This window comes from Cololabis saira, chromosome 14, assembly GCF_033807715.1.
Source record: "Cololabis saira isolate AMF1-May2022 chromosome 14, fColSai1.1, whole genome shotgun sequence".
In the NCBI taxonomy this organism is placed as follows: domain Eukaryota; kingdom Metazoa; phylum Chordata; class Actinopteri; order Beloniformes; family Belonidae; genus Cololabis; species Cololabis saira.
The window spans coordinates 5,834,683-5,848,764 of NC_084600.1; the positions used below are offsets into that span (position 1 = coordinate 5,834,683).

Sequence of the window (14,082 nt, forward strand, 5' to 3'; positions counted from 1 at the left end):
ACTCCTACACACAACACACGCCTCCCTCCCCGAGGGGCTGTAGTGGATAACGGCTGCTGCTCTACACCTGATGCCTCTGCGGGGACAGTGGCGTTCGTGCTGAAACAGCAGGAAAGAAGATTCAAAGATCTTTTATGGGGCTTGTCTGACTGCTGACTGAGGAAGGGCTTCACTGTTCCAGATCTTGACCTCAAACTACCGCTGTGGAAATCCCAACTCTGACCCCACATCAGCAGTTAAAACTGATGTCACCCCACTGAGCACTTGTGTGAGCGGCGGCGGCGGCGGAGAGAGATCCAGGACAACACTGCCCCCACATGGCCCTGGCCGGGAAGCAGACGCGGGAGAGATGACGTCAGGCCAGGCTCGCTCCAGTGTGCGTGTGTGCACTGGGATAAGGGATTATACAGGGTTTAAATGAGAGCCCTTAAAGTGAAAGTGATCCTTTTATATTTTGTTGGTTTCATCATCAAGAAAACAATAGATAATAGTGTGTTGCCAAGTTCCCTTATTAGAATCAGAATCAGAATCAGAATCCTTTATTATCAATGTACCTGGGTACTGTGAGATTGGAGGTAGCATCACCTCTCCAGTGCAAGATAAATAGCAGTAGTAACAATAAGAAATATAGTAATATACAAAATATAAAAAATATATAAAATATAAGAAAGGTTTAAGGTGCATTTGAATCGTTTTTTTTTTGTTTTGTTTTGTAGAATATTGCACAGAGTCCGGGAGAAGTAATGCACAGTTATTTAAAGAGACAGTAACGAGGATGATTCACATATTGTTCAGGGCGATTATGGCTTTGGGGAAAAAACTGTTTTTGAGTCTGTTAGTTTTTGACCTGATGACTCTGTAGCGTCTACCTGAAGGCAGCAGGTCAAACAGGTCGGAGCCGGGGTGGGAGCTGTCTTTTATGATTTTAGTGGGTTAGGGTTAGGGTTAGGTTCAAGTAACTGAAACTGATGCAGTCGGTGTAAGAGCACGGAATCCTGGTTGGGTTTTTTGGTCAGTGTAGCTTGTGGGGATGTTCAACTTCCCTGCATTATACAAAGAGCAGCTTCTGTTATTTAGCAACTCCATAATTGATATAAATGAGCCATGCAGATTAATTAAAACACCCATTAGTTTCTGGTTCATTTTTCTGTCTCTGAATAAGATGTTGCAGATGAATGTGTTTAGGACGAAGAAGGAACATCAACACTTCAAACGCTCACATCAAATTCAAGACTGTACTTTTTTTAATATAAAAACGGCAAAATGACTGAGTGATTAAATGTTCATCACAATAATTGTCTCCGTTGAAGAAGAGGATTGTTGAAGCCGGGAGCAATCCGTCACTCACTCTCACACACACACACACACACACACACACACACACACACACACACACACACACACACACACACACACACACACACACACACACACACACACACACACACACACACACACACACACACACACACACACACACACACACACACACACACACACACACACACACACACACACACACACACACACACACACACTTCTCACTTCTCACTTAAAATAAACTGGGGATGAAGTGGAAAATTGTTTTTGTGGTCTGATGAATCAAGATTTCAAGTTCTTAATTTAAATGGAGTCGCCTGGGAAGAAAAGAAGGGAGGACATGGAGCTTGTTATCAGAGCACAGTTCAAAGAGCTCCCTCTCCGGAGAATTCTGTGGCTATTTTACATTTTCCTGAAACCACAATTAAATATAATTTTTACATTCCTCAGCCGAAGGATTGGCTACTAAGTGAAACAGTGAGGGATTGTGTGGAACATCCATGTCATTTATTAGCTATATTTGATGCCAAATTAATATTATGACGAAACTATTTTCTTTTTTTAACATTTATTAAAGTGGTTTTGTTTCACATCTTTACCTAAGTCAGTTGTGCTCATGGCCCTATGTGCGTCCAAGCTGATAATAAGCATTGCCTACTTCAGCAAAGCAATGTGAAATAACGTTCCCTTCGCACTAAAAAACCTTGACTTGTTTCAGCTTCAGTCCAGATCTGTCACCAGTGAAAACACTTACTGACAGGAAACGAAAATACAACAAAGAACCTCTTAACTGTTGAGTAGCTGAGACTTTATTTTAAACAAGGTTGGAGAAAAATGCTCCACTTTTGGATGAGGCACCAACATTCTTACAGCGTCTTATGAAAGGAAGAGATGATGCAACACAGTGTTAAAAATGTCCCAGTTTTGCTTAAACTTGTCTCTCCCGTATAATTCAAATGCACCGGCAGTAAAATCCCTGGAATAATCCACTAGGACACTACAAAGAGGGAAAAAAACTGTAAATATTGGATTTACAAACAGATTTCCAATTATCAACTCATTTGAGAGCAGTGAAAGTCCTGCGGGTCAGACATGTTACGCCAGTGCTGGAATGTTTGTCTTTGTAGGCTTTTATCATCCACGGCTGCTCTGGAAACACATGGACCTGGTGCAGGTTTTGCAGTGATCTCAGTATTACTGTGGGGACAATCTACAGATGTGAAACATCACAGCGGCGATGGGTTACCTGCAGTACTCGAGTTGTAAAAGAAAATCAGGGGTTATGGTGGATTTGATCATATGGGGACTTAGATTTGTGCTGATTACAAATAATATAATATATTACAAATAATAGCAGTCCCCAAAACACCTGCAGAAATACTGCAGGAATGACATAGCAGCAGTTAAATGCAGCCTTCTGTAAGCTTTAAATATCCACTGGGCTTACATCAAATACATCAAAACACAACAATAAAAAACACTTTTCTGAACTTATCAATATGACTCTGTCCTTCACAGGATAAGTAACATGGATCACTGCAAAAACTCAAAATCTTAACAAGAATATTTGTCTTATTTCTAGTTAAAATGTCTCATTTTAGTAAAAAAAAAATCTTATTACACTTAAAACAAGACTCATCACTGGAAAAAACAACAATTTTCACCTGTTTCAAGTAGATTTTCACTTAAAATAAGTAGAAAAATCTGCTAGTGGAACAAGATTTTGTTGCTTGTAATGACTGAAAAGATAAATCTTGTCCCACTGGCAGATTTTCCTACTTATTTCAAGTGAAAATTTACTTGAAACAGGTGAAAATTGTCAAATAAGTTATTTTTCTGGTGATGACTCTAAATGTTGAAATAGCAGTAAAACCACATTCATTGATGAAATGACATAAGGGATGGAAAGGGGGGATGGCAGTTTTACAGGGGGGATGATTTGGACCGTTTTTTTATTTCAGGGGGGATGCCGTCCCCCCTCACCCACCCTCATCCCCCCTCAACTCCAGTACTGGTTACCTGAGACTACAGTTGCAGTGAACCTGTTGCAGCTTAATTACCAACATGGTTGGTTAAATTAAGGCTTCAATAATGTAAATGTGCTTATATTTGTTTTTTATTTTTAATCTAATGGCTAAGAGCACTCACAGTCAACAATAGCATGCAACACTGCACGTGTTTATTTCTGCAAAAGGACCACCGTGTGCGATCGTTTGTCCTCATCTGCGAATGTTAAGCACTTCAGCACAAGAGCCATTATTGCTCTTCTTATTACATTAGCTGTTAGATGACATCCGCCTCTGCGTTCCCTCCGGACATCCCGCTCAGTGAGAGGGTTTTTTCCTGTCCCTCTGCTTGTGGGTCTGCTTAATTGCAGGAGGGGAGACAATCGCGTCAGAGCCGGCGGCTGCAGACGGTTCTGTCTCCTAAATCTCTACTATTCTCAGCCCTGGCAGCTTCCTTCTGCTGGATTGGAGATTCTGCTAACCTTGATGCTTCAAGACAACATTTGACCAGCATTAGCTTTTATCTGCCTTTAGTTGTTGTTGTTCCTCTTGATTTGTCCTCTGGCGCTTCACTGCAGTCGGGATTCTGCTCTCTGATCCCAATATTCTGTTTGGGTTGTTTTTCTGCCCTGCTTAGTTAACATCCCAGCAGGCTGTTAGTGCACCTCACCTCTGCCCTCTACGATGGTTTCCCTCAGCTCACGCCGTCTAAAAAACGCTCCGACTACCAGTCTGAAATGTTTCCCCGGCCATCTTTCCATCTTCCTCTTTAAAAGTCAAGCACCGCCAGCCAGCTTCCCCTTGTTGCAAATAATTGGACTCACTTGCTCTGTGATATTTAGTAGCAAGGACATTTATTAGACTCTAAACCAACAATGTATGAATCATGTAAATGTAATGGTCATCATTCTAATACGTGTACGTTCATCAGGCTGAGCTCACTGAAGTGGGAAAGACACTCTCTATAACGTGATCACATTTTATTCTTCACTCATATCCACATTTTAGACTCCAAACCAATTTTCTCTCATTGCTAATTTCATTGGAGGCAGCTGCCAGGTGAGAGATCACATCTGTAAGAGTTAACAAATTACATATTTGCCCTTTGAGGATCCATCTGCTTTGGGAATAAATAACATTTTCATATCCGCTCATTCTGGTTGGCATTTCAGGTTCAGGGAACCACGGCAATCAGGACTGAATTAATAGTATGATTGAATGCCTCGGGGGGAATCAAGAAATACATGGCCAAAAGAATAACAGGAATATAAAAATAGGCTTCATTATTCCCAAACTGGACCTGTAATGGAAACTGTATTATGGCCTGCACACACTGCTAAATCAAGCGGGTCGCTCTGAATGCTGAACACATGTCGTCTCAACCTTTCCAATAAGCTTTCTTAAGCAAACAATTGACTTTTCAGGTCAAATTTAAACAGAAAGAGCTTTTCTTTGCTCCTCTAGCTTGACTTTAGCCTTAAATGTAGCATTGAAATGAGACGTTAGTCGGATTGGTTGGGGAGATGCTGAGGTTTGTCCTGCAAGGTTAGGAAGAGACCACGTCTCCTCGCCTCGTCTTCCCTGCGTCTCAGGCGGGAAATGAACACGTTCATTTCTCTGCTGATTTGGGAATAATATTTCAAATGAAGGGTATCGGCCTACACGAGTCATCAAGATTTTTACACTTCATTTACTGCTTTTTTTCTATCAATTAACTCGGCTGTGAAGTGCAGTCAGCAGTCTTGGAGGCAAAGCTGCACGCGGCCTCAAAGCCCTGCTACAGCTAAATAATACATGCAAATCAATGATTGCCTAGAAGTACCAATTTTATTAGGAATAATCAAATCCAACAGCAGATTAACAATGTGGTTGTTATGAAAATATTACAGCATACAAGGGAGTTTTAAATTCATGCCTTTTAATCTATGAGTATTCCTGCTCTTCAAGCCATTAATGAAAACATCTCTTTTCCAGTCTTTGTGAATGTTAAACAACAGACCTGAGTTATTTCCCGAGGGATTGTCAGAGGCATTTAAAAGTAAGTTCCAACCCTACAGTATTGATTTTCCTCAGACTATTCTCCGTCGGTTCCTCACCAATCTCTGCTTGAATGAAAGAGAAAAGGCCCCGGTCCTTTCAGCGGTCACTTCACGAGCATTCAAGGGCCGTCGACACATGATACGTCTGAGTCTTCATCCTCCGCTTCATCTCTCTTATCATCTGACACACAGCCAGAGGGTAACAGCAGTACACTGTGGTCCAGTCCTCACACACACTCCCCTGTGGATGCAAGGATGCACACACACACACACACACACACACACACACACACACACACACACACACACACACACACACACACACACACACACACACACACACACACACACACACACACACACACACACACACACACACACACACACACACACACACACACACACACACACACACACACGGAAACGCAGTTTCATGCAGCAGGAGCACAGCGAGAATAGCATGAACCTTAGAATACAGGAGAATATAAACTCAGAAATTTCCATGTGTGTCCTATTGCCCACATGTAATTACATAATCATTTAGTAACACATTGTTTTAAAAGGGCTAATCCCTCTCTTGTGCAAAAAACGGACAATTCATCATTTCATTGTCTCGTTTTTACGGAGGAGTATTAGGACCATGCAGGAGAGAAAATATTTGAGAGGGGAATATTTTTTTTTTATTGTGCAATTATTGTGAAAAAAGTTGAAATGTCGAGATTAATGTTGAAATAGGGCTTGGTCACCAAGGTGCATTCTGGGACGCAGCGGCCGTGTTGGCAGCCTCGTGAGTGTAAACAAACAGCAGTGTAGTAACAGTCTGGTAGCATCAAGTGAACAGACGGAACGCAAAAAAAAGATGTTAAACTGCTGCAAAGGAACTGGAATTCACCGGGATACCTTAAACAAGGAAGCCAGGGAGCGGTATACGGAGAAAATAATGATTATTAAAGGAGCATGAGGCAGGATTTATGAAAAAAATTTGTATACGTTTTAAGTTTTCTAGTAATAATGTCAGATGAAGCGTTCCAAACCCAAAAGAATGAGCCCTCTAGTGTATCTCTCCGTTGCCTTGAACAGGCTGTGTGCTGCAAAATGTGCTGCAATTGTGACCGGAATTTCCCGCGCTGTCCTGCGGATGTGACGTCACATGACGCTGCATGTGCGTTCTCCCCGTTCTCCCGTGCCGGCTTCACTGTTGGCTGCAGTACCCCCGACGGCCGTCGTGGTGAAGGGTGGCGCTAGAGAGTCTCATTTCTTAAAAGGAGCCTCATGCTCCTTTAACGGGTTGGGTCCATATGAAGTCCCTATCAAAGAGTGGAGCTCCGATGAGGATTTACTCCAGCAGTTCTGCACAACCTACGTCTTAGGCTACCTTGTTTGCGGGTGTTTTGGTAAATGTTTGACTCACCATGTGTTTCAATAAATTAGTATAATAGTACAACATACATGTTTTGTATGACTCTTAATTTTTTCTTTTTCGACTGATATATTATGCTGAAGAGGCTCCGAGGCCTGAGCAATATTTTTGTTTTCCTCTTGAGATTATTTTTTTCCTCTGCAGCTACATATAGAGTTAATATTTTTTCCTCAACAAACTAGTTTTATCTGAAGATTGGGGTTAATCTCACCGCAGAGAGCTGGCCAGCAACTGCGTTTAGCTGGAGATGTGGGGAATAAAACCTGTGTGAATGATCCGACCCCGGTCTGTGTGAGTGTTTGTTTGTGGTTTACTGTGGAAGGTTATGTTTGGTCGTTACAGCCGCGATCCAAGCGAGCCGACGATTCTTATACTCTTTTACTCTGTTATCTCAAATACTCGGCCTCCGTGGTTCTGCCTCCGAGCAGGAAAGCGGTGAAAAGTTAAACCATTAGCGATCTTTTCCCCACGTCTGTTATGTGGAGCTGCTGCAGCCACAACACAGCAACGGGTTACCATGGTTACAGAATAACGGAAAGTAATGATTACAAGTACCAGTAGGCTAAGACAAAACGAAGAGGGAGCACGTCTGTACACAGTGTGCAGTGGTCCGAAGAGCAGCTCAGGTAGCATCCAACATGACGGCTCCGCCAGGTGATGACATCAAGACGACCAAGCCCTTTTTTCTCAAAATTGTGCTTCAACATTAATCTCGACATTTCAACTTTTTTCTCGAAGTGCATGATGAAAAAAAAATCCTCCTCCTCTAAAATATTATTTTTATTTTTATCTTGCCTGGCCCTAATACTCTTCCGTAGCTACGTTTCATTCTTAATGTATTAAAAGTATTCTTTTAGGCGTGTTCAAGGACGAGCAGTAGAAATCTTCACCCCCCTCTAAGACATGATTATTTGTATGCAAATGCACGCACTCACCCGTATCTTGTAACGCTCCCTGATCCCGACCCGCATGGCAAACGTGGATCCCGGCAGGAGAGGGAGGCACAGACACTCCCCGTACTGGTGAGATAAACTCAGGTCTAAGCAGCACGGCAGCAGCGCCCCGAGAACACCTGTGGCCGGGACCAAGACCAAAGCAACAATCCTTTGATAATATATAGAATAACTTGTTTTAGTTCTTATTGCAGGAATCTGATGTGAGATTTTATGTTAACCTACTACTACTGTCATTTAGCACATGCTTTTATCCAAAGCAACTTACATTTGAGACACGCAATGGAGCAATTAGGGTTAAGGCCTTGCTCAGGGGCTCATGGTGGTTCATCTTGGTTGCCATTCCTCTATAGCCACTGGACTACCACCCCTCCCCCCTGTAAATGTGATTAAAATGCAGACTTCTCTTAGGAGTTGTGGGAGGGAGCTACAGTTTCATGCAATGCAGAATCCCAAAGTCCAATCAATCAATCAATCAATCAAAATGTTAAAAACTGAACCAAGGCTTTTGAATATGGAGGTGATTCAAAAAACATAAAAAGGTGTGTTAAAGTTCCAATAAGACAAAAAAGTTGGATAATGAAGCCCGGTTGCCCACAAGTGAAAACCTTTAAACACTTTGATTTTCTTGTTCTTCAAGCTACTTATCAAAATTCCTCCTTTCCAGGCTGTTTGAATGTTAAGTAACAGATCTAAGTTATTTCCCAGAGGATCCTTCAGAGCATTTAAAAGTAAGTTAAAACTTTAAGTATTGATTTCTCAGACTAATCTCTATTGGCAATCTCCACTTCAGTGTGAATGTAAAGGTCCCTCTCCACGGCTTGTTTGGGAGCATTTGAGGGCAGTAGACACACATTCCACCTGAGTCTCCATCGTCTGCTTCATCTCTCTCCCAACCGCAGGAACAGTAGTTTGTTTTTTTCTAGCACTATTTATTCATCCTTTGGTGCTGAGCTGGGACAGGACGGGGGTTTACTGGATAGAGTCGTGGGCGTCTAAGAAAAAGGGACATCCAGTTCTTACGAGTGGACATGTCTGTGTTCTGATCCGGTGTTCTGCCAATTTCTGCTGCTTTGCCAAAAAATGCTACCTAATGGTTTTCTATCTTTTGTAGAGCTACAATTTTACTGTTTTACTCCCTAAACCACTTCTTTGCCCCCAAGTGGTCCTTGTCACTTGCCAGCCCGCCATTGTAGATAAGAATGTTCTTAATGACCAGGGGCCTCATTTAAAATGGAGTGCGTAGGATTCATACTAAAAGTGCACGTACGCCCAAAAGCCCGTGCATGACAGGCAGACACACACGGGGAGAAGAGACTATTTCTTTAATTTTTATTTTTTTAAAGACTTTATCCTTATGAACGCAATTGTTATATAGTCCAACTTTCCTTATTTTAATCAGAACACTTTCTTTTTTCCTCTTCGGCGTGGAGTAGTGGGTTCGGAGCGGCATCCCCCCCCCCCCCCCCCCCTGCGCAAGCAAGCTTTATAGATGAGGCCCCAGGGGCCTCATCTATAAAGCTTGCTTGCGCAGAAAAAGCGCCTGAAAGTTGCGGAAGCCGCCATCTACGCAAAGCCTCGGATCTAAAAAGAAAAAACTAACCGAAAAATCTGCTTATCTTTACGGCAACTAGGACCCTCCCGTAAGAATTTACTTAATTCAATTCAATTCAATTTTATTTATATAGCGTCTAATACAACAGATGTTGTCTCTAGACGCTTTCCAGAGATCCAGAACATGAACATAAACATGAACATGAACATAAACATAAACATAAACCCCCGAGCAATTATTATATAAACAATGGCAGGTAAAAACTCCCATAGTGGGAGTAAAAACTCCCATAGTGGGAGGGACACAGAGAACGCGACGCAGGCGGTGAAGTGGTGAAATGAAGCCAGATTCATGTCATACTCTTAATAATGTCATCACATATCACAACATATGTCAGACTTATAATAAAATAGCGCTGATCGTGTCCTTCTGTGTGTGAAGCTCAGCGTCAGTCAGGACTCTGGTGCTGCTGCTGCTGCTGCTGCTGCTGCTGCTGCTGCTGCTGCTGCTGCTGCTGCTGCCTCCTCTTCACACACCGCTTTAGGACAGAACAAATGAGGGGCTTCGTAGAGCGTTTAGGGGCTCCACGGAGCCCCTCATTTCTTCCCTAAAAGGGACACAGATTTTTTTATATATACAGTATATAATGAGTTTTACGCGCGCGTGAAACCTTTAGGTGCGGGTGTAAGCCTAAATTATGGTCCCGCGTTAAAACGACGCATGATGCGTTGGTGACGCGGAACCATAAACCTTCCCTGAGCAGCTCTGAGGGGAGACGGGAGAGGAGGAGGGGGAGCGGGGCTGCCCGGCCCTTCGCACAGGGTGTGATTTGCAGTTAATGGCTGATCCTACCGTTAGTTTTTAAACTATAAAAAGTGGGGGGGACAAAAACATGGTTTTGAAAAGACGGGGGGCATGTCCCCACTGTTGCGCCAGGGCACTCACGGCGTTTAGCGCATCAACGGCGTGCTGCCACTCACTCGCTGTATTTTATACTATTTATTTTTCTACTTTTACTGTGACCACAAAATAATGTCGTTTTCCTGTCCTCCACCTCATCCACAACATCTCGATCTCAGTGAAATTCAGTGGCACCGTGCTGGACACCCTCATTCATTCTGACGCCAAACAGGCTGCAGGAAGCCACTGCGCATGCTCAGCAGGCTCATTCATATGCAAAAACATACCATTTTTGGTATGAAGTGGGCGTGTAGAGGGCGGGATATGAGGCGGATTCAGCTGCGCAGCCTTCTAGCTGGACTGTGATTTATAAAGAGAACATTGCGTGGAAGTCTGCGTGCACGCGGTTTTATAGATCCAGATTTTTTTTTTGCGCCCGCCATTTTCGGCTTTTGGGTGTACGTGCACTTTTAGTATGAATTCTACGCACTCCATTTTTAATGAGGCCCCTGCCTGGTTAAATAAAGGCCAGTGACTGAATGAATATCAAATAAAGTGATAGAATTGTTTTTTTTTTTCTCTCTTTATCGTATAATGTTCACAAAGTGTAATGCGATTCATGTCATGGGTAGTGTATTTTGAAGGATCAAATACTCAACATCCCATATTATCAATTTAGCGTGGCAATCAAACTTTGAAAATTGTCTGTGCGCATGTGCAGAACCACAAAGTACCATTTCTCGGCAGGTAACAGAAATTGGCAGAACACCGGGCAAGAACATTAGAAAGTGAAAGGGCCGGGCCTTTCAGGATCTCCACAAGTTATGTCACAATTGACCCTGAACATTTGCAGCCAGGATGTGAAATAATATTTTCATGCAGGACAACATAATATCCCATGCTGCATAAAACACCGCCGACCCCTTTGGCCGACAAGGCAAATCATTTGTGAGCTCACCGTCGTCCTGTCACCTATTACATTTTCTCCATATCGCACTCTGGAACAATTCATCGTGCGCTGCCTGTAATAACGTGGGTGTTAAATCATAGCTGTGCTTGTGGGTGGCTGTGCGGGCATGTTACATGTCATCCTGTCTCCACAGACATCAAACAGCCCCGTGCTCCAGTCTCCTCCCGTCTGCGTGATGGTGGTGACGGTTGTCGTGGTGACGCCGAGGCCGGGCTGCGTGAGCACCGGGTCCATCATGGCAGGGAACGTGCTCGGCTTCCCGTTATCTTCCCTTCCTGTGCAGGCGAAGCCCCCCGCTTCCTCGTCCTGACACGCAGATGGACAAAGTTCTGCTGCTGACTTTTCTGGCCTGAAATAAGTTTCAACAAACCTGCCATTAAAACAGCTGTAGAAGGGATTCAATATACAGGACTGTCTCAGAAAATTAGAATAGTGTGATAAAGTCCTTTATTTTCTGTAATGCAAAAATGTCATACATTCTGGATTCATTACAAATCAACTGAAACATTGTAAGCCTTTTATTATTTTAATATTGCTGATCATGGCTTACAGCTTAAGAAAACTCAAATATCCTATCTCAAAAAATTTGAATATTCTGGGAATCTTAATCTTAAACTGTAAACCATAATCAGCAATATTAAAATAATAAAAAGTCTTGCAATATTTCAGTTGATTTGTAATGAATCCAGAATGTATGGCATTTTTGTTTTTTTAATTGCATTACAGAAAATAAAGGACTTTATCACAATATTCTAATTTTCTGAGACAGTCCTGTAAACGTCCAGCTTTTAATGGGAATTAAACTGCATTTGTTTTCTTGAACATTATTTAACATAAAAAACTGCAGCTGCTGGCAAAAAAAAATGGGAAAATGTTTCACTTTTTGATTGTATCAGATGCAGGAGATGAACTGCAGGAGTCATCGATTCAGAACGCTCCTGTTCTTCTTATTTCCAATATCATTTATCACAGGAGTATAAAAGAGAATAATAGCGTGAAGAAGCAGGGTAAGACAAAAGGCTATTGGTTGTAATTTGATTGTGTCCTGTGCTGACAACAAAGTGTATTAGTAGGGACATAAAGACACTTACTGGTGTGTGACTGCTGTCTCCTCCATGACTGGGAGCTGCTATCATCCAGAGGTGGAGGAGAGACGAGAGAGACGAGTGAGCGGGGAGTCAGCGGGGGCGAGGAGGTGAAGGAGGGGGCGGTGTGACACTTTCCCACTGAGAGGGAGTGTGTCGGAGCAGATAAACCCGCAGTCAGATGGCTCAGCCAGAAGCTGCACCAGCCAGATAAGTCTTGTAGTTGTCTTTATGTGGGCGGCTGCACCGTGCACCCCGCTAATACTGCAAATGCAGAAAGGGCAGATACACATCGGGGTGCACGAATATGAAAGCCTCAGATAAAATAATATACACACACACACACGCACGCACGCACGCACGCACGCACGCACGCACGCACACACACACACACACACACACACACACACACACACACACACACACACACACACACACACACACACACACACACACACACACACACACACACCAGCAGGTTAGCGTACGTCTGGTTCAGTGGGAGAAATGAAGCAAATGCATACAAATTATTTTCACTTGTACAATTGTGGGGAATTAAGTAGAAGCTCAAACAAAAGGAGTCACAACCATTTGTGTGACCTGTGACTTCATAGTTTATAGTTTTATTTGGATCCCCATTAGCTGCAGCAAAACTGCAGCTATTCTTCCTGGGGTCCGACACATAATATACAATACAAGACAAAAATGAAAAGCAAACCTAAAGAGGTAGTAAAGAAAAGGAAAAGAAACATAGAAAAGAAAAAAGTAAAAATAAAGGAAATTCTACTACAAAATATATTCTAGATTTCTGTCAAATAAGACCAGTGCTCCTTTTGACACTCACATTAAGGTTACAGTCATTCTGTTAAACATTTAGATATAATGCATTACAATGCAAAATCATACCTTCTTTAAATAGCATCAACCAATTCAAACAATGTATAGTCATTGACAATGCGTTTAAGTTATAATCACTTATCGTAACTTGAACCCAGGACCATTTTTCAATGGTTCAATTCACTTTCAATGACATTTGTTGAATTTGCAATTTTAAACAAGTGCTACACTTCCCCTTATGGTAGAAACACGGGCCTGTACGTGCTGAGAGACAGGAAGTGAAAGGTTCATTTTGAACCAGTGATACCTGTGGTTTATGCACTCTAGGCGGGAGAATGTGGTAGAGAAAAGGTTTACGTGCTGCTAGGACACGTCAGGAGAGTTTCACTGGTTTGAAAGTTCAGTTCAAACTTACTTGCATGTAAAAAAGACGATGTGAATCTGCTGTAATGGTCATTTTAGTATGCAGTGAAGAAAAAAGGCATAAAAATGGGACTCCTGATAATCAATTTTCATTTCTTTATCAACTGAGGTGGAACGAAAATTATTTGCCTTCAAAGCTTTTTAAAGCACAGAAATAAAACCCCAATCCAATGAAGGTGGGACACTGAGTACAATGTAAATAGATAAATGATTTACAGATCTAATAAATCCATGTTTTACTTCCAAGTGGATCATAAACAACATACTGTATCATAGACGTTGAACTGAGACAGCGTTGCCTTTTTTAATGGTAAATATTAGCTCATTCTGAATTTGATGACAGCAATTATAAAAAGTTGGAACAGGTCGATGTTTCCCCTGGGGGAGCGTCCTCCTCTCTGCAAACATCTAGGAAGTGAGGACACCACTGGCTGGACTTTTAGGACAGAAATGTTCAAGCTCTTCGACATTCCTGCACCTTCATCCTCAGATTTTACTCCTGTAGTTGTTTTTGATTTGTGACATTTCAAGCCTTTTGTTGCCCACGTTCCAACTTTTTCTGTTTTACTGCCAT

At 42.3% G+C, this 14,082-nt stretch overlaps 1 protein-coding gene across 1 annotated transcript; it reads right to left on the reverse strand.

Annotated features, from left to right (window-relative positions):
• Positions 1-3,142: 3,142 nt before the first annotated feature.
• On the reverse strand, positions 3,143-12,523 carry plac8l1 (PLAC8 like 1). Its single transcript, XM_061739467.1, has 4 exons — positions 12,255-12,523; positions 11,277-11,512; positions 7,721-7,857; positions 3,143-5,606 (listed from the first exon to the last, which is right to left on the reverse strand). The coding sequence occupies exons 1-4, from the start codon at positions 12,278-12,280 to the stop codon at positions 5,475-5,477; spliced, it is 531 nt and encodes a 176-aa protein (XP_061595451.1). The 5' UTR covers positions 12,281-12,523; the 3' UTR covers positions 3,143-5,474.
• Between the last annotated feature and the right edge of the window lie 1,559 nt (positions 12,524-14,082).